Here is a 23,959-nt window from a genome sequence, read left to right as displayed (position 1 = left end):
ACTGAAGCAATTGGGCACATAGCAACATGGTTGTGTCTTTTAAAACAAGTGAGAACTGGGACACATGGGTGGCTCAGTTGGTTAAGCAGCTGCCTTCGGCTCAGGTCATGATCCCAGCATCCTGGGATCGAGTCCCGCATCGGGCTCCTTGCTCAGCAGGGAGCCTGCTTCTCCCTCTGCCTCTGCCTGCCATTCCGTCTGCCTGTGCTCGCTCTCTCTCTGACAAATAAATAAAATCTTTTAAAAAAATAAATAAAAAAATAAAACAAGTGAGAACCTTGTAAAAAAAAAAAAAGAAGTTAAAAGGTAAGAAACAGAATGAAGTCGATGGCAAAAGCCATGCATGTCAATTTAAAACATTTACATATATAAGACACACTGTGTTTTACAAGGGTACAATTAGACCCAGATGCTTTGCATGTCAGCCACATTCAGTGCCCATGAGTGTGGAGCGGAATGAGAGTAGGGACTGAGAATAAAGTAGAAAATAAAATAAAATAAGATTAAATTAAATCAAAGTAAGAGAAGACTTACAGAGTCCGATGATGACAGTTGGTGTAATAGTCCAGGAGAGGCCATCATTTACTGAATTCCCCATTTTTGTTCATTGAGATTCGATTTTTCATGAGCGTGGACTTTGTAGTAAATTAGACCTGATTTAAGTTTCTCTTTGCTTAGATGAGTAATATAATACCTGAGCCTTAGTTCCTTTTTTTTTTTAAAGAATTTTTTTTAAAGATTTTATTTATTTACTGGACAGAGAGAGAGATCACAAGTAGGCAGAGAGGCAGGCAGAGAGAGAGAAGGAAGCAGGCTCCCCCCTGAGCAGAGAGCCCAATGCAGGTCTCAATCCGAGGACCCTGAGATCATGACCTGAGCCGAAGGCAGAGGCTTAACCCACTGAGCCACCCACGCACCCCTGAGCCTTAGTTTCTTGTAAAGTAGGAATAAAACCCGCCTGGTGTGGTCGTTGTGACAATGTTTGTAAGCTGCTGAGCACAGTGTCTGGCATAAGTCAGCAGGCAGCGCTAATGCGTGAGACCCTTGCCTGAGACTATGGGATGGAGAGCCCCGGTCAACGGGGGCCGGGGCCATCCTGCTCACCCCTGGACACCACAGGCACCTGGCATGTGGTGAACCCTCAGTGACCAGTCCTTTGCATGACGTGGTTTCTAAGTCTGCAGTTTCTGGGATAATGTATCTTCCATGACATCTAATGACCTGACGAGGTTACCAGTCACCTTATATGTACTTATTTAGTATCGTTCATAAGTGATTACTCTTCACACAGCATGGTGGTAGCATCGAAGGCTCATACCCCTGACTCGTGGGTTACGTTAGGGCTAGAGATAATGGGAATCACTTCTCCTCTTCTCCTCCCCAAAAAACACTCAAGGATGGCTTCTCCCAGATGATGCGTCCAAAACCCTTACCACTTCTCTGTAGGAAGGCTCGTTTATGCTCAGTGCAGAAGCAAACACTGAAGTCACTGATGTTTAACACTAAGCACATCATACAATCACTTCCTGCTCAGTTAACTTATCTCTTGAGTGGTGACCAGACCACCTGCTCCAACTGCCATAAAAAGCATTTTAAAGATTTTATTTTTAAGCAATCTCTACACCCACAGCAGGACTCAACCTCACAACCATGAGATCAGGAGTCCCATGCTCTACCAACTGAGCCAGCTCAGCGCCCCAGAAAGCATTTTAAAAACTGAGCTGGATGGGGCACCTGGGTGGCTCAGTGGGTTAAAGCCTCTGCTTTCGGCTCAGGTCATGATCCCAGGGTCCTGGAATCGAGCCCCACATGGGGCTCTCTGCCCAGCAGGGAGCCTGCTTCCATTCCTGTCTCTTTGCCTGCCTCTCTGCCTACTTGTGATCTCTGTCTGTCAAATAAATAAATAAAATCTTAAAAAAAAAAAAAACTTGAGCTGGAGCATATGAAAGTAAGTTGAAAGGGATACAGTAACATCACTGGTCATTAGTTAAAGAATGTGGTTATTCTTATTACTATTAAATTAGTAATATATCTTTGGGTTCGAACTGAGGTGAAAGATGGAGCGGGTCTTCAGAGACAGACTTTTCCCTATATGCTGGCCACGCAAATGCTTTGTGACAATTACCTATGGGGAATGGAAGTGCCCTCTTGGGCTCTGCAGAATGAGCCCGAGTCAGCTGGGCTTCCAGGTGGCAGAGCCCGTGCTGCCAGGGCCAGCCCCAAGGTTAAAAGACTGTGCTCCCAACTAGTGGGCAGGGAAGCACCGGCACAGAGCCTCCTCCCTAATTCCTCTCTCTCTCTCTCCTACTTGGCCCACCAGGGACAGTGTGATGGATTTGGCAGAGTCCTGAAGCCAAAGGTATATTCTCGTGAACCATCCACAGACTTTTATTAACAGAGACTTCAGGGTTTATGAGAGTCAAAATGGGAACCAAGATGGGGAAAGGAAAGAGAGTGTGAAGTGAATGGCTTTTTAAAGGTGCTGATTTGGAATCTTCCCACAGAAAAAGGGTTGGAGGTGACATGGCTTTAGAGCCCCAAGGCCATGTGTGACCTTCTCTATCAGCTGAGCGAAGAGATGGGAGGCAAACATATTTGAACTGTGAAGGGAAGTTTGAAAACTACAAGTGAAGAACTCTTTAACAAAGTCATTTGTAAAATGGTCCAGGAGAGAAGCTGGGAAATTCTTAAACCGATGAGAATAACAAAAACAAAATTCTTCAGTGCGCACTTGACTCCTAGGATCAGAATCCTCAGCATGAGAAGGTCCTGGAAGACTTGGTTATAGTCCAGTGCCCTTAGGCATGCAAATCTCTAGGCACATCTCTCTCTCTTGCCAAGGAAATTACCCATATTTTATCATGCTAAAACCTAAAAAGGTACAGTCATAATTTCTCTTGTTTTTAATTTAAGCCTATATTCCTTTTCAGAGGAAAACACCTGTTGTGCAATCGCATCTATAAAATCCTCATTATTGTGAAGACATTAAGTGGAAGAGAAAGCAAAGTCAAACCTCCCTTCAACCACTTGTTAAACGAACTGATGTCTTCGCTATTCTCTGTGGGAACAATTGTCTCCTGCTTCCTCCTCTGTAAAAATCCGCACAGGCTCCGTGTCTTTTAAGCCATCAGGCAAATCAGGTAAGACCTTCCACTAAGCAACTGGCCAGGCACTGCAGGGCAGGAGGCTTCCCTTCTGGTCCTCATGTCAAACACTCTGCTTTCCCTTTGGTGACACCCACTGCAAACTGCTGTCACCTTGCAGATAGAGGTGGCCTGGAGAGCTTTCCTGGACACCATGCTTATCCAGCCATCTCCATTCTGAGTCGGTGGTATTCGGTTGGTATACCTATGTGACATGCTGCCTTATGTCTAGCCCTTTTCCTATTTTGTGAGATCCTGGGCTCGTTAGAACTGCTGCCACCAGATCCAGGCTCATGATCTGTGCAGCCCGGACTTCTGTTCTAACAGCAGCTTCAAAATCAATTTTAAGGGAGACTGGTTGTCTCCCCTGATATGAACGTCAAAAGTTGAAGTCCCCTTCAGACAGCATTTATTCCCTTAATTTCTCTCTATAACTGTTTCTTAAAGTTCAATATTTTAAAACTGGGATGCCCCTTAGGCATTACAATTTCCATCATTTTAGTTTGAACTCTGTCACCTTTTTGGTTTACTGGTCCTATTTTATCTCTTTTAAGATTCAAACTCACTTATATCTCATTCTTGAATTCTAAGATTTAGGGAAAAAATTCCTGTTCATCTGATCAAATACCTTAAATTTTCTTTTTAAAAAAAGATTTTATTTATTTATTTATTTGACAGAGAGAGACAGAGATCACAAGTAGGCAGAGAGGCAGGTGGGGGGTTGGGGAAGCAGGCTCCCCCCTGAGCAGGGAGCCCGATGCGGTGTTCGATCCCAGGACCCTGGGATCATGACCTGAGCTGAAGGCAGAGAACTGAACCACCCAGGTGCCCCAGATACCTTAAACTTTCTGCCTGGAGAGATTTTGTTTGTATTTCACCTTAGACTTCGTCCGTCTAGACAAATTTGTTTTGTTTTGTTTTGTTTGAGGTTCTCCTTGCCATTCTCCCTCAATGTTACTCTCCACTGAAAACCCCTTTCCCATTCTGACCATGTCCTTAAGAAAGATTAACTTAGAACATCCATGCAAGAGAGTCAGGCACAAACAGCTCTCAAGAATGTCGTTGCCAGCCTTCTCCCAAATAGAGGAAATACTTCAAACATGTCTTAAAAACTTCTCTACCAGGACTGGGAATTTAGAATTGGGTTTGTTTCTCTGCTTTTGATGATGCACTTTCCCTTCACTGCTCAGGCTAATATTAAAGTAAGGCTTGGACTCCGAGAGCATGCTGTCTCAAACCGGGAACGCCAGTGGCTCTGGAGCAGTTGTCATGACAGGAGGTGGCCAACGCCAATTCCAGATGTGGCACCTAGTCCACGAGTGGTCCGTTGAGAGTTGTGAAATTCGGAGGAGGAGCAGGCAGAAAACTGGGTGACGGTGGGCGATTACAGTATCTGGGATTCTCTTTGACACACAAGTCTCAGCTGTGTTTCTCAATATCTTTAACATTCAAACCACTTCACCAGCAGGCCAGGATGACCATCTGTGCATCATATAAGCCACTCCTGAAAACCTCCATCTGGCTGTTCCCCTGCCAAAAGTGGCCCATAAATGGCACACCCTTTGAGATCACTATTGTTCTGTCTAGGCCCCCCTTAAAATGCCAGTAGTGCAGGATCGATTTAACCTTCCCAGATTATGAGAGAAACAGGAACCAGGGAAAGAGACCCTCTGAGGGAGGAGGACAAACTGAAGGGCAGCCCAGTTGGTGAATTCAAACTTGAAGTTGCAGTCCCGTTGGCTTGGGGAGTGTGTCGGGCTCAGACCGAGAATCTAGCTGATCCTGCATTTCCTTCTGTTCTTTCTGGTGACTGAGGCTGATCGCTTCCCACTCTAGGTATGGTTTTTCCTTTTTTGCTCTGGCTGGTTTGTTCCTGGGCTGAACACCATTCTGTATGAATAGAGCCCGGTCTGAAATTCTGGCATCCCTGAGCAGCCACAAAACAACAGCCACCCAAATTTCACACAGTTTATGGAAAGAAATGGGCAGTGTCTGCCCGTTTCTTTCCCCTATGTGGGTACAAGAGGAGAAGCACTTCTGCTAGCCAGAGGTAGGAGACGGATTTCAGAACAAACTCTGGGTTAGAAAGATGAGCCGGCTATCAGATGGTAAGTCCGTTCCTCTGCTTCCTTAGGTTTTAAATGAAAAGGACAAGTAGTTAAAACTTTGCTTGATGTGTAAGGTAAAGCTCTGCCTGAAGGAGGGTTGAAAAGTTCTCTGAGGGAAAAAAGTTCTCTGAAATCCTTTATCATCCCTGACTTGATAGAGGGATGCTACTGGCCCATTATTAACGAGGCCTATTTTTTTTAAAGTTAATATTTGTTTTATTCATTTTTATTGTGTTATGATAGTTTCCATACAGTACATCATGTTTTTGTTGTTGTTTGTTTGTTTTTGTTTTGGCCAAACTTTTTATTTAGTATACTGTAGTTGCTTAAGGCACACTTAAATGGTCTTCTTGGGGGAGGGGAGATAGAAGGTTCTTGTAGATTCCCAAGGAAATGTCAGACAAAATATGACCAGCATTATTTGGTTGTTTTTTTTTTTTTGGATTCATAGGGTGAAAAGCACTTTCCTTACATAAGCATCTGATCTCAGGTTTTTCATACAAAGAACATGGAGATTTCACTTTGAAGACACTCTGAACCCTGAGAGTAGCATGCCCCGACCGCCCTCTAATAGCTAGCTTGTTTGTATAGCAGAAGGATGCACCTCTCCATTTTAGATGGCTAGATGTTTGTGGAAGGTCTTAGAATTGCTTTGCTTCATTTACGGGGAAAAGTCAGATATAGGAATTGGCCTTTAGGGACACTTTTAACTTGAAAAATTACAACACTAGTACACAAGTCAAGTACTTAACACATTTAACATTTGCTTATCGATAGCAATGTCATAAAGCCAAATAAGATTAAACGGGTTTTACTTTTTTACCCTCAGAAGAACATAAAAATTATGGAAGGGGAACTTAAACAGGAAATTTTTAAAAGGTAACACAATTTTCCCTTTTAGTAGTCCTTGAATAGTTATGACAGAAAAGGTTCCACTTTTTTGTTTGTTTCTTTGAACAGGAATTTTGGTCCAAAGTTTTGTTTGGGGTGTGTGTGTGTGTGTGTGTGTGTGTTTAAAGATTGTATTTATTTATTTGACAGAGAGAGAGAGAGATCACAAGTAGGCAGAGAGGAAGACAGAGGGGGGCGGGAAGCAGGCTCCCCACCGAGCAGAGAACCCAATGCAGTGCTCGATCCCAGGACCCTGAGATCATGACCTGAGCCAAAGACAGAGGCTTAACCCACTGAGCCACCCAGGCACCCCTTTGTTTGTTTCTAATATCTGCTCCTGCCTCTTCCTCTATTGGATCGGCTTCCTCCACGGCCACCACCTTATTAGTGCTCCGTGGCTTGAATTGCTGTAGGAATCATGTGGAGGAGGGTACCCCCTTTCCACAGAAGGGAGAAGCCATCTTTCCTGTCTGCCAGCCCAATCACGACCACGTGAGTAGAGATCACCTCGGCTGCTTGAGTAACTGTCTCAACTTCCACCATATCTGTCACATGAGCTGCTGTAATCATCATAGCGACTGCTTCCACCATAAGATGGTGGGGCCCTTGTGTAGATGGAACACTATGTGAGTTACCATAACTCTCTTATGAGTCTCTGTAGGAACCTCCACTTGGATGGTCTGAATAGTCACGATCACAACCATAGCCATCTCTATCACTGTAGCCTCTTGACGGGTAGTCATGATGTGAACTAGAATGACCATAATCACGGGGAGTATATTCTCTCGGTGGTGGCGCATAATCCCTTGTATCATGACAACTTGGGTAGTCTCTGCTTGAATAGCTGTCTTTAGTAGAGTATCATTAGTTTTGATATAGAGTTCCGTGATTCATTGCTTGCATATAAGACCCAGTGCACCATGCAGTCCGTGCCCTCCTTAATACCCATCAACAGGCTTACCTCCCCCCACCCCTTCTCTTCTAAAACCCTCCGTTTGTTTTCTGGAGTCCATAGTCTCTCATGGTTCGTCTCCCACTCCAATTTCTCCCCCTTCATTTTTTCCTTTTCCTAATATCCTCCATGCTATTCCTTATGTTCCACAAATAAGTGAAACCATATGATAATTGACTTTCTCTGCTTGACTTATTTCACTCAGCATCATCTCCAGTTCCATCCATGTTGATGCAAAAGTTGGGTATCCATCCTTTCTGATGGCTGAGTAATACTCCATTGTGTATATGGACCACATCTTCTTTATCCATTTGTCTGCTGAAGGGCATCTTGGCACTTTCCACATTTTTTTTTGTTTTTTTTTAAAGATTTTATTTATTTATTTGACAGAGAGAGATTACAAGTAGGCAGAGAGGCAGGCAGAGAGAGAGAGGATGAAGCAGGCTCCCTGCCGAGCAGAGAGCCTGATGCGGGACTCGATCCCAGGACCCTGAGATCATGACCTGAGCCGAAGGCAGCGGCTTAACCCACTGAGCAACTCAGGCGCCCTCTTTCCACATTTTGGCTGTTGTGGACATTGCTGCTATGAACATTGGGTGCATATGGCCCTTCTTTTGGTGACATCTGTATCTTTGGGATAAAGACTCAGTGGTACAATTGCTGTGTCATAGGGAAGCTCTATTTTTAATTTTTTGAGGAAACTCCACACTGTTTTCCAAAGTGGCTGTACCAATTTGCATTCCTACCAACAGTATAAGAGGGCTCCTCTTTCTCTACAACTTCTCCAACATTTGTTGTTTCTTGCCTTGTCAATTTTTGCAAGGCCTAATTTTTATTTGTGAGATGTTAAGAGTTACTCCATGGGGATGATGGTTATATATCTCAAAAGATCAAGGATACCCTCCAAAATCTTCCAGTTTCCTTTACCAATAATGGGTACCCACTAACTCTTTTAACCCCCTATGCATAACTGCTGTTTATTTCCTTAGCCTGTTCCACCTAACTTTACTGAGGCGTATGTGCAGTTTGTTTATCCTACCTTTACCTCCTCCTAACTTACATGTTTGTGTCTTCTGTATTTGGTGAATTATTGACTCTTTTCACTTTTTTCATGATTTTATAGACTCATCATGTTCTTCTTCAAACTTCTTCTTTCTAGACCAGGAGTTTTCACCAAGAATGGGAAGGATTTGGAAGAGAGGGGAGATGTTTATCAGCAACTTCTGGAGAGCTTTTCCAAGTAGAGTGAGTCCGCTTCCCTCTCCCATGAACATATAAAAACCTTGGCTGGGGAAATGTGTATTTTTTTAAAAGGTTTTATTTATTTATTTGGCAGACAGATCACAAATAGGCAGAGAGGCAGGCAGAGAGTGGAGGAAGCAGGCTCCCTGCTGAGCAGACAACCCAATGCGGGGTCAATCCCAGGGCCTTGGGATCATGACCTGAGCTGAAGGCAGAGGCTTTAACCCACTGAACCACCCAAACGCCCCGGGAAATGTGCATTTTAAGAATTTCTACATGTAATTCTTTTTTTTTTATTTGACAGAGAGAAATCACAAGTAGAGAGGCAGGCAGAGAGAGAGATAGAGGGACTCAGGCTCCCTGCTGAGCAGAGAGCCCGATGCGGGACTCGATCCCAGGACCCTGAGATCATGACCTGAGCCGAAGGCAGCGGCTTAACCCACTGAGCCACCCAGGCGCCCTCTACATGTAATTCTAATGGTCAACTCCCTCTACCCTGTTGTGACCGCTGTGCTAAAGATCCCTAATCTTTTTGTTCTTCATAAGGCACTTTTTTCAATGCAACAATAACTCACGTTTGCCATTCGATGGAATAAAATTTCCATTCATGTGGGACTGACAGTTGTTGGGGATTGCAGTGAACATGTACAGTCACAAAAATTAAATTGGTACTTACATATGACGCCCAGAAAACTGATAGACTCTCTCTGATGCAGATCAGACTTATCTACTTTGCTTTTTTTACTTGCTTTTTTCTCAGTGGTTTTCCCTAGACAGATCCCTCAAGTGACTGACAGCAACCAGAATGGCAGATTCCAACTACAGCTTCTCGGAGGGCTTCATTCTGATGGGCGTATCTGACCATCCTCAGCTGGAGATAATCTTTTTCATAGTCATTCTCTTCTCTTACTTGCTGACCTTGCTTGGGAACTCAACCATTATCCTACTTTCCTGCCTGGATGCCCGGCTCCACACTCCCATGTACTTCTTCCTCAGCAACCTCTCGTCCCTAGACCTTGCTTTTACTACTAGCTCAGTCCCCCAAATGCTGATCAACTTATGGGGACCAGACAAGACCATAAGCTATGGAGGCTGTGTGACCCAACTCTACGTTTTCCTGTGGCTGGGGGCTACCGAGTGCATTCTGCTTGTGGTGATGGCATGGGACCGCTATGTGGCAGTTTGCCGGCCTCTGCACTATACCACCGTGATGAACCCTCGGCTGTGCTGGCTGTTGGCTGCCATTGCATGGTTGGGTGGCTTGAGCAACTCTCTGATCCAGTCGACGTTCACTCTGCAGCTCCCATTATGTGGGCACCGGAAGGTGGACAGCTTCCTGTGTGAGGTGCCTGCCATGATCAAACTGGCCTGTGGAGACACGAGTCTCAATGAGGCTGTGCTCAATGGTGTCTGCACCTTCTTCACTGCTGTCCCTCTGAGCGTCATCCTGATCTCCTACTGCTACATAGCTCAAGCAGTGCTGAAGATCCGCTCGGCGGAGGGACAGAGAAAGGCCTTTAATACGTGCCTCTCCCACCTGGTGGTGGTGTTACTCTTCTATGGCTCAGCTATCTATGGCTATCTCCTTCCGGCTAAGACCAGCAGCCAGGATCAGGGCAAATTCATTTCCCTCTTCTACTCTGTGGTCACACCAATGGTGAACCCTCTCATCTACACTCTAAGAAACAAGGAGGTAAAGGGAGCACTAAGGAGGCTGCTGGGAAAGGGACGAGAACTTGGCTGAGAGAAGGGAAAACTCCCATCATCATTTAACTCCTCTTCCTCTTCTGCCTTTATCTCATTCTCACTCTGTCTTGATGAATATGAGGAGAGCCAGCCCTAGTGCAACCAAGATATATTCCCCAAAACCCTAAGCTGCAAAGATATGGTTAGTTGTTTCTAATCGTCTGTGCTTATGTACTGAAAATCCTGTGGACTACAGATAACGATAGATCTTAGGTGAGTCTCATCAACAGCTCAGAGGTTGTTGACTCAGTACAGACATAGCTCACTGTCTTGTTGTACACATGTTATTATATGTTATTTATTACACGTAATAATATTACTTTCCTATTTGTAGAAAATTAAGCACTTTAAAAGGCAGTTCCACTTGAAATATCCTTATACAATGATATCATTCCATAAAATAATCAGAATTGATTAATAGTAAATGAAAACTCAAACAGTTCACCTTTGTACCTATCCATTCCCCCATCTTTCTCAATCTCTTTTTGCCTCTTCTCAGTATTTCAGTCTATCTACCCGTACTTTTTTTAAATTTTTTAAAAGATTTTATTTATTTATTTGAGAGAGAGACAGTGAGAGAGAACATGAGCGAGGAGAAGGTCAGAGAGAGAAGCAGACTCCCTGTGGAGCTGGGAGCCCGATGCGGGACTTGATCCCAGGACTCCGGGATCATGACCTGAGCCGAAGGCAGTCGTCCAACCAACTGAGCCACCCAGGCGTCCCCCGTACTTTCTTTTTTAAAAAAGATTTTATTTATTTATTTGAGAGAGAAAGAGAGAGAGAGAGTGCACAAGTTGGGGGGAGGGGCAGAGGGAGAGGGAGAAGTAGACTCCCCACTGAACAGGAATCCCGACACAGTGCTCGGTCCCAGGACCCTGGAATCATGTTCTGAGCTGAAGCCAGATGTCCAACTGACTGAGCCACCCAGGTGCCCTTGTTAACTAATACTTCTTATCCATATGTTCCTTTGTCATCTTGTTTATCTTCCTTATGTCTACATGCCATCTTCTGCTTCATCTAATATTTAATGAGGAAAAAAGAAAGACTCTTTTCCTTTCAATTAAACCTTTTTATTTAAATTTCCTCCTCCAAAGTCCCAGCCATGAGATTTGTTATCAGCATTTGGATATGTTATATAATTGCTGGATTATGGGATGCTCTGAGACTCTTTAAGCAAGTTTAGGAGCCCAGTAAAGATCAATCTCTCCAAAAAGCATGTCCCCTGCCTCAAGTTCTGTGGTTTTTTTTTTTTTCAATCTTAACATTACTGGAATTCAGCAATCAGTCCAGCACACCATGAGTCAACTTGAGGAACACAGGTATTAGAATTAGAATGCCAATATGTGATATAGCACACTAGAATTGCCATGGGAATACATACATAGTACCATATTTCATGTACTCTTTCCTTAGAGAAACTGGGTTAGTATGAGTAAGTTGTTTAGCAACTACATTTCCAAAGAAAAGGAAATCAATAGTTTTAGGACTATTTTCAGAAGAGTGATATACTTTATGTATATCACTCCACAACACTTAAACACAGGTCTCATACGTAGCAGATGCTCAATAAATATTTAGTGAAATGAATTAAGCCCCACACATTTTCACACTATGAACTAAACTTGTGAAATGAAGGATTTTTATGTTTACTACTTTGGAGCTACCCTGTCTCTTGGACAGTGCCAAAAAAAAAGTGACAAATATCCACCTTGAACATATCTATAATGCCCCCTCCAAACAAATCTAGTTATGTTATTGTTCTGAATTGGTTTTTCCAGTTGTAATCCGAGCCATGACCTATATTAATGATTTTCCACTCACTAATATTTCAAGTGTGTCTCCAGATCTAACCAAGTACTGGCATTATCTTGGTGTATTTATCAAACTCCAGAGACTTGCAGGTTCAAATTTTTTATTAAAAAGCAAGCTTAGAGTAGACGAATTTCTCAGAAGGTAGGGTTAGAATGACTAAACTCCTACGTTAATATATAAACCAGAATGGCAGTGGATTAATATATGAGAACCGTAACTACCAAGGAAACTGAACAGTCATATCTTCTAGGCAAGTCATTTAAACTGTTAAATAACTTGGAAGGAAATAGGAAAATAAAGAGGGAATCCTTAAACACTTTGGAGTAATGAAGAACTTCCCATCAAAATTACAGAATATTTTTAATCTAACGTGGAGTTAGAGTCATAGTAAAACACAGGGAACTGGAGGAGAAAAAGCTAATTGTTATATTTGCCGTCTTCCACAATCATTCTGCTCTCTCTTTCCTAAAATGTAGCTGTCTAGTTACTCTGCGCTCTAAGTAGGGACACAGCAGATAACAGAAAAGTTATGACACAAGGAGGTATGAGCATTTTTATGTACTCCAGAAATAATGAGATATGGTAGCTAGTAGATTTGATCTCTCCAGCACTCACTTTTATCATCTGTAAAGTGAATAGAATACCTTGCAGGATCATTTTAAGGATCAAATAGACAATGCGTGCAGGATTGTTTAGAAAAAATTACTCAGTGTTATATTTAATCAAAGTGGAATGCATTCATAGGGAGATTAGTTAGTCTATTTCACTTCCCACCTCCTTCCATTTATGTCCTGATCCAGTATACTCCTTCACTGGGCAACCAGTGTCTTCATAAATGATGGATGGATGAATGGGCCAGCATAAAGGCAGAGAGACCACAGAGGAGTCTGCACTAACTTCCCTCAAACTCCACATCCCAATCTATCAGCTCATTCTTCAAAATATATCCAGAATATCCCAATCAAGGATAACAAAGACACATCAAAATTAGGAAAGTATTTCAGTATCCACCAAAATGGAAATGATTGAAGATTGAATAACGTTCTGGTATATGACTAAACGGGACAGCCTAAAGATAAAAGGTGAGGTCGATATATCGAAATAGAAAACCTTCAAGATAAACGGGCAAAATTTCATAGGCAGGCTCAGAAAAATATACACACAAGTAACAGTTATTTCCTCTGGGAAGAGAGTGCAGCTTGTGGAATAAGAAATGCGGAAACTCTTTTCATGGGAGAACGGTTTGCGGTACGCACGGGATATTTAAAACTGAAACAGGGAAGAAAACTTTGGGTTGGAAACCCTAGTTCTCTCGTGACAGTCACTTAAAAACGGTCGTGGTTTCCTCTTCTCGAGGATGAAAAAGGTAATTCTATTGACTTAATAGGATGTCAGGATGACGTAGTATGGACGTGTTTACAAGTGTGCGTAGCACATCAATACCGCGACGGTCTTTAACTACTTCACCGTCCCATCTGTAAAACCCACTGAGCAACACCTGCCTTGGAAAGAAAACCCAGGCAAGTCGGAAGCGGAAGCGTCTGACCAACAGAAGAGCAGTAACCAATAGGAGAGAGTTAACAAACGCCTAAAGCCCCGCTCCCCCCACCCGCCGTTTGCTTAAATACCCCGATTGGCTCCAGGGCACGACACCAAGAAGATCCTGTCGATTCATTGGTGAGGAGGGCTGTCGACTAGCGGAAGGCGGAAACCAGAGAAACCGAAAGGTCCTTTAGGAAGCGCCTGCATACCCCGCCCCGCCCGTTGGTGGGGCTGAGCCGTTGCGCATGCGTCAGGCCGTCCGAAGGTCCCGGCATTCCCCGCGGCAGCTTTCGGTCTAGCGCGTTGGAAAAGATGGGGTGGCTGGTGAGTGACACTTGTGAAGCTGACTTTTCCCGTCTGGAAGGCCCCGAGCTCTGCGGCCCCTCCCTGTATCCTGCAGCTGTGGTCTTCCCTCCCGGGACGCGAAGACCCGAGTGGCTGTGTGCCGGGACCTCGCCCCTCTTGGGGGGTGTGGGGAGGAAGTGGCCGGCGCGCCACCCGTCTCCCTTCGGGGCACCCGTCCGCGCATTTCCCCGTGGAGAGACCTTTGAAAGGTTCCGAGCTTCCTGCCCTTGCGATGTACGGCGTTGAAGCACGCGTTCACTGAGGCCCTTCGGAAAAGCACTCAGACCCTCCTCTTGCCCTCCAAGAGCTCCTAAGCCGGTGAAGACAACCCACCAGAAATGTCCTGGTATTGGTTGGAGTTACATAAGGCGCTTTGAGAGCGTGTTAGAGACAGGGCCGAGGAGGAGTTCCCAGTGTTCGGAGGCTTCAAGAAGGCGGTGGTGATAGTGGCAGTACTCGTCTTGTGGGGTCTTGCCTTTCCATAGTGCTCTCTTTGAGGACATAAAAGTTTCCTTCTTTCCACATTTCTAGGCTCAAGTGCCCTTCCTCCCCTGGGTGGAGGGACGGAGACCTGCAGCCCCTCCTGTTCACTTTCTGTGAAAAGAAAGAAGAGGACCCTAAGAAAAGAGTACTGTAGGCAGGAAAAATTTAGTTGGTCAGGGCATTGAGACTGGAAAGGCCAGAGCCTGTTTACTCCAGAACCTAGAACTGGTTCACCTGAGCTGGTTGGGGAATGTGCATAGGGTAGTAGACAGTGAGGCTGGAGGGGCCTCAAATGTCGAGGACAACCTTGTAAGCCTGGAGATCGTAGCTTATTTCAGTGGTAACAAGAAGTCTCCAGGGCCTTGAAAGAGATTTGTTGTACAATTGGATTAGATACATGGAGAGTCAGGAAGTCCAGATCTGCTATGTAGGAAGACCAGGTGGAGAGATGAAAACTTTTATACCAGTCTGGTCTAATGACGTGTCCCTAGACAGGGGTTCCTAACCAAGGACGATTTTGTCTGAAAAGGCACATGGTAACAATGGAGTCAATTTTGTGGCAACACCTTATTACATCTAGTGGGTGGAGGCAGGAGTGCAGCTACCTGTTTCCTATAATGCACAAAACATTACCTCTCCCCGCACCATACCTTTCCACAATAAATAACTTTCTGCACCAAGATGTCAGTAGTACTGAGGTTCAGCCATCTGTTTAGAACGTTAGTAGTGAAAATAGAGGGAAGACAGAGACATTTCAAACAGACCAGTTTCCTCTTCTTTTGTAGTAGTGTGCATTGGGCTTCCCAGGAAACCCAGACTTTACTTGAAACACTTAGTAAATCACATATTTCTGCAAACTCCAGAGGTGCCACTACAATGGCGAAGTCCATGGAGCATGTCTGACCCACTTCTTCCATCTGCCAGAACAGGGTTGGCTGCACCAAGTTTTCTCTTGGAGGGCTGACCCCTGCCTCAGGGACTTAGGTTACTTGCTAGAGTCCTGTGTTCTCACTGTCTGCCAGGAAGCCAGGCAAGGATGAGTAACAGAACAATCATGTGGGGGCTAAAATACAAAATGCAGAGATTTGCACGTGATGTGGTCAGTGGAGAAATGTGTGTGCTCCAGCCCAGGGTCCCAGTATTCCCCAGCCGGTTCCTGCACTGGCTGGTAGGGTAGTCCCCTCACAGGAGAGGCCGAGAAGAGGTGGCCAGGGGAAAGGAAAGTTGGGGTCGGGCAGCTGGAGGGATCCAGCTCCCGTTTCGGCTGCGAGCACCCAACTGCCATCTTAGACTGAGGAACCACAGCAGATATCTGTAAAGGGGGGGAGGGTGGCCTGTGGCTTTGGCCGTCATCTTTGGGTTGTGAGAATCTTGAGGGTCTTGCCCGCAGGAGTGGTTAGTAAATCACAAGGAAGTGCCCACTGAGATTCTGTCAATTGGTTAAAATGTTTCCGTGAGGGAGGGAAGTACAGAAACCATTTGGTGAGTGCCAGGATTTCTTACACAGGAGGGAAAACCGGCTTCTTAATAGGCACGTGAAGGGCTGAACCAAACCAGGAGGCTGTTCTGTACCAGAGAAGAGAGCTGTAGGCCTGAAGGTGTTCCCTGCTATGCACCTACTTCAGATTCCTCCTCCAGGGGCCAGTGCAGTGGTGAGGCTGTGGGAGTCCATGGGAGGTAGGCAGAAAGGGACCCGACACTGTGAGCGCAGGGAGCAGCTAGTCCCCATGGGGTGGGGGGAACGCAGTGAAAGGTTGGATTAATCAGGACTTGTAAGAGATGCCCGGCAGAGCTGGGTCCCATCTTGAGGGTGTTGGAGCCGGAGGTGCTGCCCGACTGGTGCTGGTGTTTTTCTAGGTCCGGTGAGGTGATTCTGGAAGATGAGTGTCCGCTTCATTGACGGTGTTGTATGCGGCTGCTAAAGAACTGGGTATAGCAAAGAACGAGGAAATACCAAGTATTTCTTGAAGGAATGAATAAATGAATGTGCTCTCCAGTTCCTACCTGTCTCCTCCAGACCATACAGGGCAGCTGACAGACGAGGGCTGGGCTCTTCCTTTCTCTGCCCGACAGAAGCAGTTTGGAGTAGGGAGGCAGCCTCACTTCAACAAGGCAAGCAGTCAGCAGTTGCCCCCAACTCCCTAGCTGCAGCAACCGGGAGTGGGAGGAGCCTGCTGGAGAGGCTGCCTGGGCGCCACCGTTCCTTGTTGTTTCCCCTGACTTCCACTGGTTCCCTCATTAAGCAAATCTAGCTCCTTGACCAGGTATGCACAGCCCTTCCCTGCAGATCCAACCTGGGTTCTGTCTCTTCCCCACTGTGATGTCCAGTGGAGTCAGGTGTCCCAGGACAGGTCACAGTGAAACCCAGAAAGATGCTATATTTTCCCTCTGCATAGAGCAGTGTTGCGCCTGGGGCTCTGGGAACCGACCAGCATAGGCTGTCGTGGGAGTCCTGCTCGGGAACGGTGTGTGCAGGCAAATGTGAGTGCCTGGGCAAGGCTCAACTGAAGGAGACACTGACACGGATTCTTAGGACTTGCCTGCCTTCTCTTTCTTCCCTGAAACTAAAACTTTTCTTTATTGTTTTGAAGAAGAAAATTGTTCTTGCTTAATTCCTCAAAAAGACTGAAGCAGCCACCATGACTCTTGCTTTCACCGTAATTCAAGAAAGTACTAACAGCTTGTGTGCACAGGCCAGGAACCAGGCGACGCCCATCTCTGACCACGTGTAATCTGTGGAAATTTCACAGGTAAATATCTCTTCACAATAATGGGTTATAGGTTATTTCTTAGTACTCCTCAATGCAGGTCCTTCCTCCTGCACCCGTTTCCTTACACCTCTGATGACCCCCCCCCCCCCGCCCGCCGTGAGCATGCAGCCCACCTCCGACCCAATTCTGCTGCTCCCCTCTATATCCTCCTGTGCCAACACAGGCTCTTCGGCACTTTCAGGAACCTGTGGGCCTATGCACAGGATAAAGTTTTTTGGTTTTTATAAGATTTTCTTTATTTTAGGGAGAGAGAAAGCACATTTGCAGAAGTGGGGGGCAGAGGCAGAGGGAGAAGCACACTCCCCACTGAGCAGGGAGCTCTACACAGGCCTTGATCCCAGGACCCCAGGATAATGACCTGAGCCAAAGGCAGATCCTTACCTGCCTGAGCCACCCAGGTCCCCAAGGATAAAGTCTCTAATCGAGAAAATAAGCACCAAAAGCCAAGAGAGCACAGGGAGAGACACCATTATTTTCATTAGAAATAGTAATGCTTATAAACCTATAGAAACCATTAAACGTAACACAAGAAACCAGGAACCTGGGTGGGCGTGATACAGAGGAGAAATCTTAGAAAGAGGAACCCAGATGGCACACCTACTCTGAGATTAAGTCACTTAGAGTAGTCGTACCCTGTGACTTAAGCTTTCCCTCCTGCTTTACTCTATTTTCTGGGTGACTGGCGGACAGAGCAGTGACCTACTCTGAGGTAGACATGGCAGAGAGCAGGTGCCTAGAGGTCATTATTGGATTAGGATTCATCAAGGCCATTCCCTTCCAGGTGTGCTTCCCATGAGCAGGGAAAAGGTCTTCTCTGACCTACCCCAGAAACCATTCCCAGGCCTCTAGCCACCCATTCTCTCTCCAGGACAAGGTTACCCTTGTTTCCTGGCAGGACTGTGGATCCTGTGTGGAAGTCCACGGTGACACAGGACTGTGGGTCACAGGCACGCCTAGGAAGAGAGCTGGGCACATGTACTCGGATTCCTGTCCCTGCTGTGGTTCTTGAGATCCGCTTGTAAGTCTCCTGCCTAGCCAGGGACTCGCTCACAGAAGCCTCCACAAGCCGATAGATGCTTCGGGAGAGACTCACACTAGGGGACTGATGTGTTGGCTTTCCTATGCCCTCATAACCTATGTCCCTTTTGGGGGTGTGCGTGTGTCTTCTCTGTGTGCCCCTGATGGGGGGTGAGGACAGGGTTCTTGGGGATGCTTTTCTCACACTGAGAGCGCTTGTAGGGCTTCTCCCCAGTGTGAGTCTTCTGGTGGGCATGGATGTGGGAGCTTTTCCCACATGCGCACAGGGCTGGGGGCTCCGCCTGCTGTGGACTCTCCCGTGAGCACTGAAGCTGTTGTTGCATCTCTTCCCACAGACGGTGCACTGATGAGGCTTCTCCCCAGTGTGGGTCCTCTGGTGCACAATGAGGCTGGAGCTCTGGTTGAAGCTTTTCCCACATTCCCCGCAGCCATAGGGTCTCTCCACTGTGCACGTCCTTAGGTGCGCAGGGAGCTTGGAGCCCTCTCTGAAGCTTTTCCCGCATTCGCCGCACTCGTGAGGCTCCTCTCCTGTGTGGACTCTGGTGCCGAATGAGGTAGGAACCTCGGCTAAAGCTTCTCCCACACTGCTGGCACTTAGACGTTTTCCCAGTTCGGGGACTGGCTGGGGTGGACAGAGAGCCCTGAGAGCGTCTCCCCCACTCAGAGATGGGCACAGGCCTTCTCCCTGGCCCGGGGTGTCAGCTGCCTCCTCCTGTCCTGGGACGGGGGTCTCCCGCCTGTTCCCCTGGAGAACATCCACGTTGCCCTCCTGGCTCAGGCTCACCCTTCTGGTCTCTCCCAGGCTCAGGGTTTTCCCTAGACTTTCTCCACATGGCCTTCCTCACTTCTGCTTGCCCCAAGTCATCCATTTTTTGATTCTCTTTTTTAGTTTTGTTTTTGATCTCAAGACCTGAGGGAACAAAAAGACACAGGGCTGTGGAGAAAGAACAGGACAATGAGGAAAGTCACAGTTAAAGCACCATAAGGGACAAATATGTAAATGGAATTCTTCATGGGAGTCAGCCTTGTGCTAAGCAATAGCCTAAGTGCATTTTCCAGTTTACTATGTTCACGGTCCAAACCCTGTGGTCGTGAGGAAAAAACCTGGAGATCCCATGTACTGTTCTATACTGTCTTTCTTTTTTTCTTTTTTTTAAAGTTCTTATTATTTATGAGAAGGAAAAAGCAAGTTACGTACACCGGCGAGGGAGTCGGACAAATAGGTTCCCCACTGAGCAGGGAGCCTGACATGGGGGTTCAATCCCAGGACCCTGGGAGCATGACCTGAGCTGAAGGCAGATGCTTAACCAGCTTAGCCACCCAGGCATCCCCTAAATGGAAATTTCTTCCAGGATTCAGCCTTTTGTTAAGTACTAGCCTAGTTCATTCTCTGATTTCAGAATTTACAAACTCCTAACCCTGGGCTTATGGGAAAATCACTCCTAGATTCTATCTACTGTCCTATACTACTCCTCTTTGTTTGTAATAGATTTTATGTATTTTTTTAAAGATTTTATTTATTTATTTGAGAGAGAGACAGTGAGAGAGAGCATGAGCGAGGAGAAGGTCAGAGAGCGAAGCAGACTCCCCATGGAGCTGGGAGCCCGACGCGGGACTCGATCCCGGGACTCCGGGATCATGACCTGAGCCGAAGGCAGTCGTCCAACCAACTGAGCCACCCAGGCATCCCATAGATTTTATGTATTTGACACAGAGACAGTGTGTGCACAAGTAGGCAGAGCAGCAAGCAGGGGGAGAGGGAGAAGTACATCCCCGTTGAGCAGGGATCCTGATGCGGGGCTCCATCTTAGGACCCCAGGATCACGACAGGAGCCGAGGCACATGCTTAACTGACTGAGCCACCCCGGTGCCCCTATACTGTCTCTTTCTGGATGTTCAGACACGGTGACCCATCTGAGGCCAAGAGGCCAGTTCTGTTTGTGCCAGTCTGTCCCCAGGTCTCCCCTCCACTGTCAACGGCCTCGTCGCCGGCAGCTGAGTAGCAACAGGCTTCCCTGAGCTCGGCGGAAACGAGGGGAAAGCGTGCTGCGGGGACGCGGCCAACACACACCGGGGTCAGGACAGGAGGGCGTTGCTGGAGCAGGAGGGAAGGGGAGAGAGTCCGGGCTGGAGGCCCACAGTGGTCTGAGGAAGCCAAGGACTGGAGCTGTAACGCCATGTGCTCCGTGAGAGAGGCCGGCGGAGGCGGACCTGGGCTGCAGAGGGGACAGGGAAAAGCTGCAACGCTTAGCACCAGCCTCTCTGGCTCGTACCGGGCCATCCGTCGGGGCTGTGGGCTCGCAGCAGCCGAGGCAGCGCCCTCTTGATGGCGGGGTGACAGCCTCTGGGGGGACTTCCCTGTCCCCTGGCTGTCAGAGCCAAGAGTCCTACCCATTCTGTGTGGGAACAAGACCAGCAGGTCCCATCTCCTACCTTCCCGGCCAGTTTCCTGGAAGTCCCCTTCATCCCTGGCCACGCCGTCCGCCCAGGCCCCTTCTCCGATCGCTATGTGCTTCCTGTTCTGCTGACTCAGCTCTCCCGACTCCACAGCCCTTCCCTCGTGGCCAGGAACAGCACAGCACGCCACCTTGGGTGCAGAGGCCCAGGAACTTGACCGAGCACCCACTGCCTCATGAAGGACACAAGGCTCCGGCACACGGCCCGCCCCCACCTCCCAGCACCTCCACCGCAGGCTGCTGAACTCGGCACAGGACAGCTCTGGGGACCACAGAACGCCCTGCTCCCAGAGACGTCCTGCCGCCACCCTGTAGGTCTGGCTGTGCTGACGAGACCGAGTTCATCAGGAAGTTGAGTGTCCCAGAGGATGGCCAGGAGGGTCTCGGTCTCCTTGTCGCCCCAGGGCACACCTGCTGCCAGGGGACAAGGGACACACTGTGAGACCACAGGGGCCTGCACACCGCACGACAGAGGTAGCCACTCAGGAAGCTACGTGCCAGTTTGTCCAGCTCTGCCGCGGCTGCGTGTGGCCATGCCCAGGAAGCTACCCCACTGTGGGCTTCCTTCCTCACACACCTAGCGGGAAGGGCATCCTCTGATGGGGAGGGGCTGTGGGGTATTTACCAGAGCTGCCCTTCTCTTCTTTATCCCGAATCCCACTTCTTTGTCCTGAGAGCTGCCTATGTCCTCGCTTGGGGGCCTCCCTGGGTGTATGGCTCTAAGGGTCTGACCTTCTGAAGGGCCCGCTGCCCCCTGAAGGCCTGGGCACACAAGCCCACCAGCACCACTCAGTGCCCGCCGCCCCTGAGGACGGCTCTGGCTGTGTGTGCGCACGTGCGTTCGCACCTTTCTGCTCTTCCCATGGGCCTCGTCTCCCGGGCTGTCCCCCAGCCCCATGCTCCACATGCCACACTCTGTCCCCACTGCTTTCCATGTCTCACCCCTCCCTCGGTCCCACTCGTTGTCACACGTGCTGGCCGCCCCGTCCTGATCCTCTGGTGTCTTGCTTTCCCTTTTTTGCAGTTTGTGTGTCGTGCCTGCTTTCAGACTCTCCCGGTTTCTCCTTCCCTCACCCAGCAGTCTCAGCTGCTGCTGTCTGTTTCATCCGTTCTCGGGTCTTCCAGTCTGTGTGTCTTGAGAGAGAGAGGAACAGAGACAGTCTGTCCCTGAGGGAATGTGCATCCTTACCCAGAGTGTGATCTCTGTCATTCTTCTGAGTGATGCCCCTGCAGAGGGCCCTCTCTGTAGGGCCAAGATTGTTGGCATAATAGCCATTTATTTAAAAAAAAAAAGAAAGAAAGAAAGAAAGGAAAGAAAAATTGCTTCATTCTAAAGCCGTATATACACATTACAGAAAAAACATGTTTCATGGGGGGTGGGGGAAGCTTTAAGCCCCACCACCCAGAGATGACCCTTGTCTTCCTAAAAATACCACAGTAACTCAGGCCTTTCATTTTTCTCACGCCAGCATAATATACACTGTCCCAGAAATCCATCCGCAGGAATCTTAGTATGGAAGTGGTTCATTCTGTGGACCTAATAACAGAACTTCAGGGAACACACACAAGTCTGATCAGAGGAGTTTCCAGTATGAGGAATCTGAGCCCAAAGCCAGGGGGAGCTGCAGGAGCAGGCCTGGGCGCACGGTGAGTCCTGTCCCTTCACATTCAACCCCACAGCCTCAGCAACCACACACCGGACGGCAGGGACATTCCCAAGGATTCTAATGAAATAACGATATACTAATTGTTTCATCTGCTTAAAGGAGAACAGTACAGCAAATATAATGTCAACAATTAACAATTAAAATCAACAATTTTTGCCCTCCTCTCTCTTCCTGTGTTGAAAAAAAAAGCTGCATGAGAAGGGTTTGTCTCAAGTCCAGGAAGAGCTGGTGTGCAGGTGAGGGCAAGCTTGCGGATGTGAATGTACCTGGTTTAGAAGTAACAGAATTCAGTTGTAGTGAAGGAGAATTAGGGCTACATGTAAGAAGTCTCCACCCTCTGTGCAGTTACCATTGAGTAACATTTGCAATATTGTTTTCTGGGTTATTTCAAAAGCATTTAATCTAGAACCCTGCAGCCTACTCAAGCTCAGAACTGCATTCCTCCTCAGCCCCAGGTGAGGGCAGAGACTTTGGCATACCTTCTGACTGTTCCCCAGCTCTGGGTTGTGAGCTCTGTGACCCCTTCAAAGTGCTTTCCTCTGTATCAATCCCCCGTTTCAGGTGGGATCTCAGTGACTTTCTAGGCACTCCCAACAGGCCTGTCTCCTCACTGAGCTCTTTCCAGTCCTTCCCAGAATCTGGGACCTGAGAACAGACCCCATCATCTGTCACTAGAAATTCTTGCATAAGGGACTATAAAACCTCTACAAGTGGCATTAGGAAACCATGTGAGACCTAGGAGGCAGAAAAGAAATAGTCTAAGACCTCTGTGATTAAAAAACAACAACAACAAAAAACAGAATTTGGTCTCACTCATCTGGTCTCTAGTGATTAAGATCAGGAGCTGCAAGCACCAGACAGAGGTGAGGTGGCCGAGTGCTGGGCGGGCACGCATCTGCGGCAGGGGAGCACAGCAGCCTCGCGTGGGAAGTGCCTCTCTCCCCATGTCCGGGCTTCCCCACGTCTGCTCAGCTCCCCTGGCATAAAAGAGAGCTGTCACATCAGCCACTAACGTGTGCAGCTCACAGGCTGCTCCAGGACTCGGACCTTGGTTGCCAGACCCTGTCATCACCCTCCGCCTTGTCACAACCCAGCAGGGCTTGTAAAGCATAAGCCGCACGATACCCTGTCCAGCCCTCACACCTCCCATCCTCCTCTCCTCCTGGACCTCACGGCAACCCCTCGCTGCTCCGCCAAATGGGCCACACCCTCGCCCACCAGAAGCTGCTGACACAGACAGTGCCTCCCTCCCAGCTCAGTTCCTGTGTCCTCTCCAACAGGCCATGTCCACTTCCTGTCCACCCCGTGGTCCCTGTCCAGCACGTCAGCTGCTCATTCCTGCCGAGCACTTACCAAAGTAGCTTTCTTCCTTCACCTGTCGTCCACTTCCCCATGGAGTGTGGCTCCTGTAGGCCAGGGACAATGCCTGTCACATTCACTGTGAAATCCCCAGTATGGGGCACGTGGCAGGCACTCAGAGCCACCTGCGTCTTTCAGAGCCACCTGCGTCCGTTATGTCCCAAGCTTCTAACTGGCCCTTAGTGAGCGAGAGGTGGTAGGCAGAGGCGGCCGGCGTCCTGACGCATGCTACCAACCTGCTCTGCTCCCTCTCCCCTCCGCTTCCTGCTCTGCCCGTCCCATCCCAGACAGGTTTCAGGTAACTCTTTTAACCCTGACATTCCTGTACCATCTCACTCCTGTGACGAGCTTGGCTCTGAAATGGTGGTGGCCACGAGGGAGAGACCGGCCCCACAGAGAGAGGC

The 23,959-nt window shown here is 47.9% G+C and overlaps 1 protein-coding gene and 1 long non-coding RNA gene across 2 annotated transcripts; both read left to right on the top strand.

Annotated features, from left to right (window-relative positions):
• Positions 1–9,141: 9,141 nt before the first annotated feature.
• Positions 9,142–10,080, top strand: LOC116581009 (olfactory receptor 2C1). The gene has a single exon (XM_032327979.1). It carries the CDS (start codon positions 9,142–9,144, stop codon positions 10,078–10,080), a length of 939 nt encoding a protein of 312 aa, XP_032183870.1.
• A 3,529-nt stretch (positions 10,081–13,609) lies between these two features.
• On the top strand, positions 13,610–16,263 carry LOC116581018. Its single transcript, XR_004281854.1, has 2 exons — positions 13,610–14,127; positions 16,122–16,263. It is a non-coding gene; the product is annotated as an uncharacterized LOC116581018 (long non-coding RNA).
• Positions 16,264–23,959: the final 7,696 nt, after the last annotated feature.

Source organism: Mustela erminea, chromosome 20 (genome assembly GCF_009829155.1).
Source record: "Mustela erminea isolate mMusErm1 chromosome 20, mMusErm1.Pri, whole genome shotgun sequence".
Classification (NCBI taxonomy): Eukaryota; Metazoa; Chordata; class Mammalia; order Carnivora; family Mustelidae; genus Mustela; species Mustela erminea.
Note: the sequence above shows the minus strand (reverse complement) of the source record. Positions and strands in the feature narration are given on the sequence as shown.

What these genes read in the sequence shown, in the direction of transcription:
- LOC116581009 (XM_032327979.1), top strand. Translation starts at nt 9,142, where the DNA reads ATGGCAGATTCCAACTACAGCTTCTCGGAGGGCTTCATTCTGATGGGC.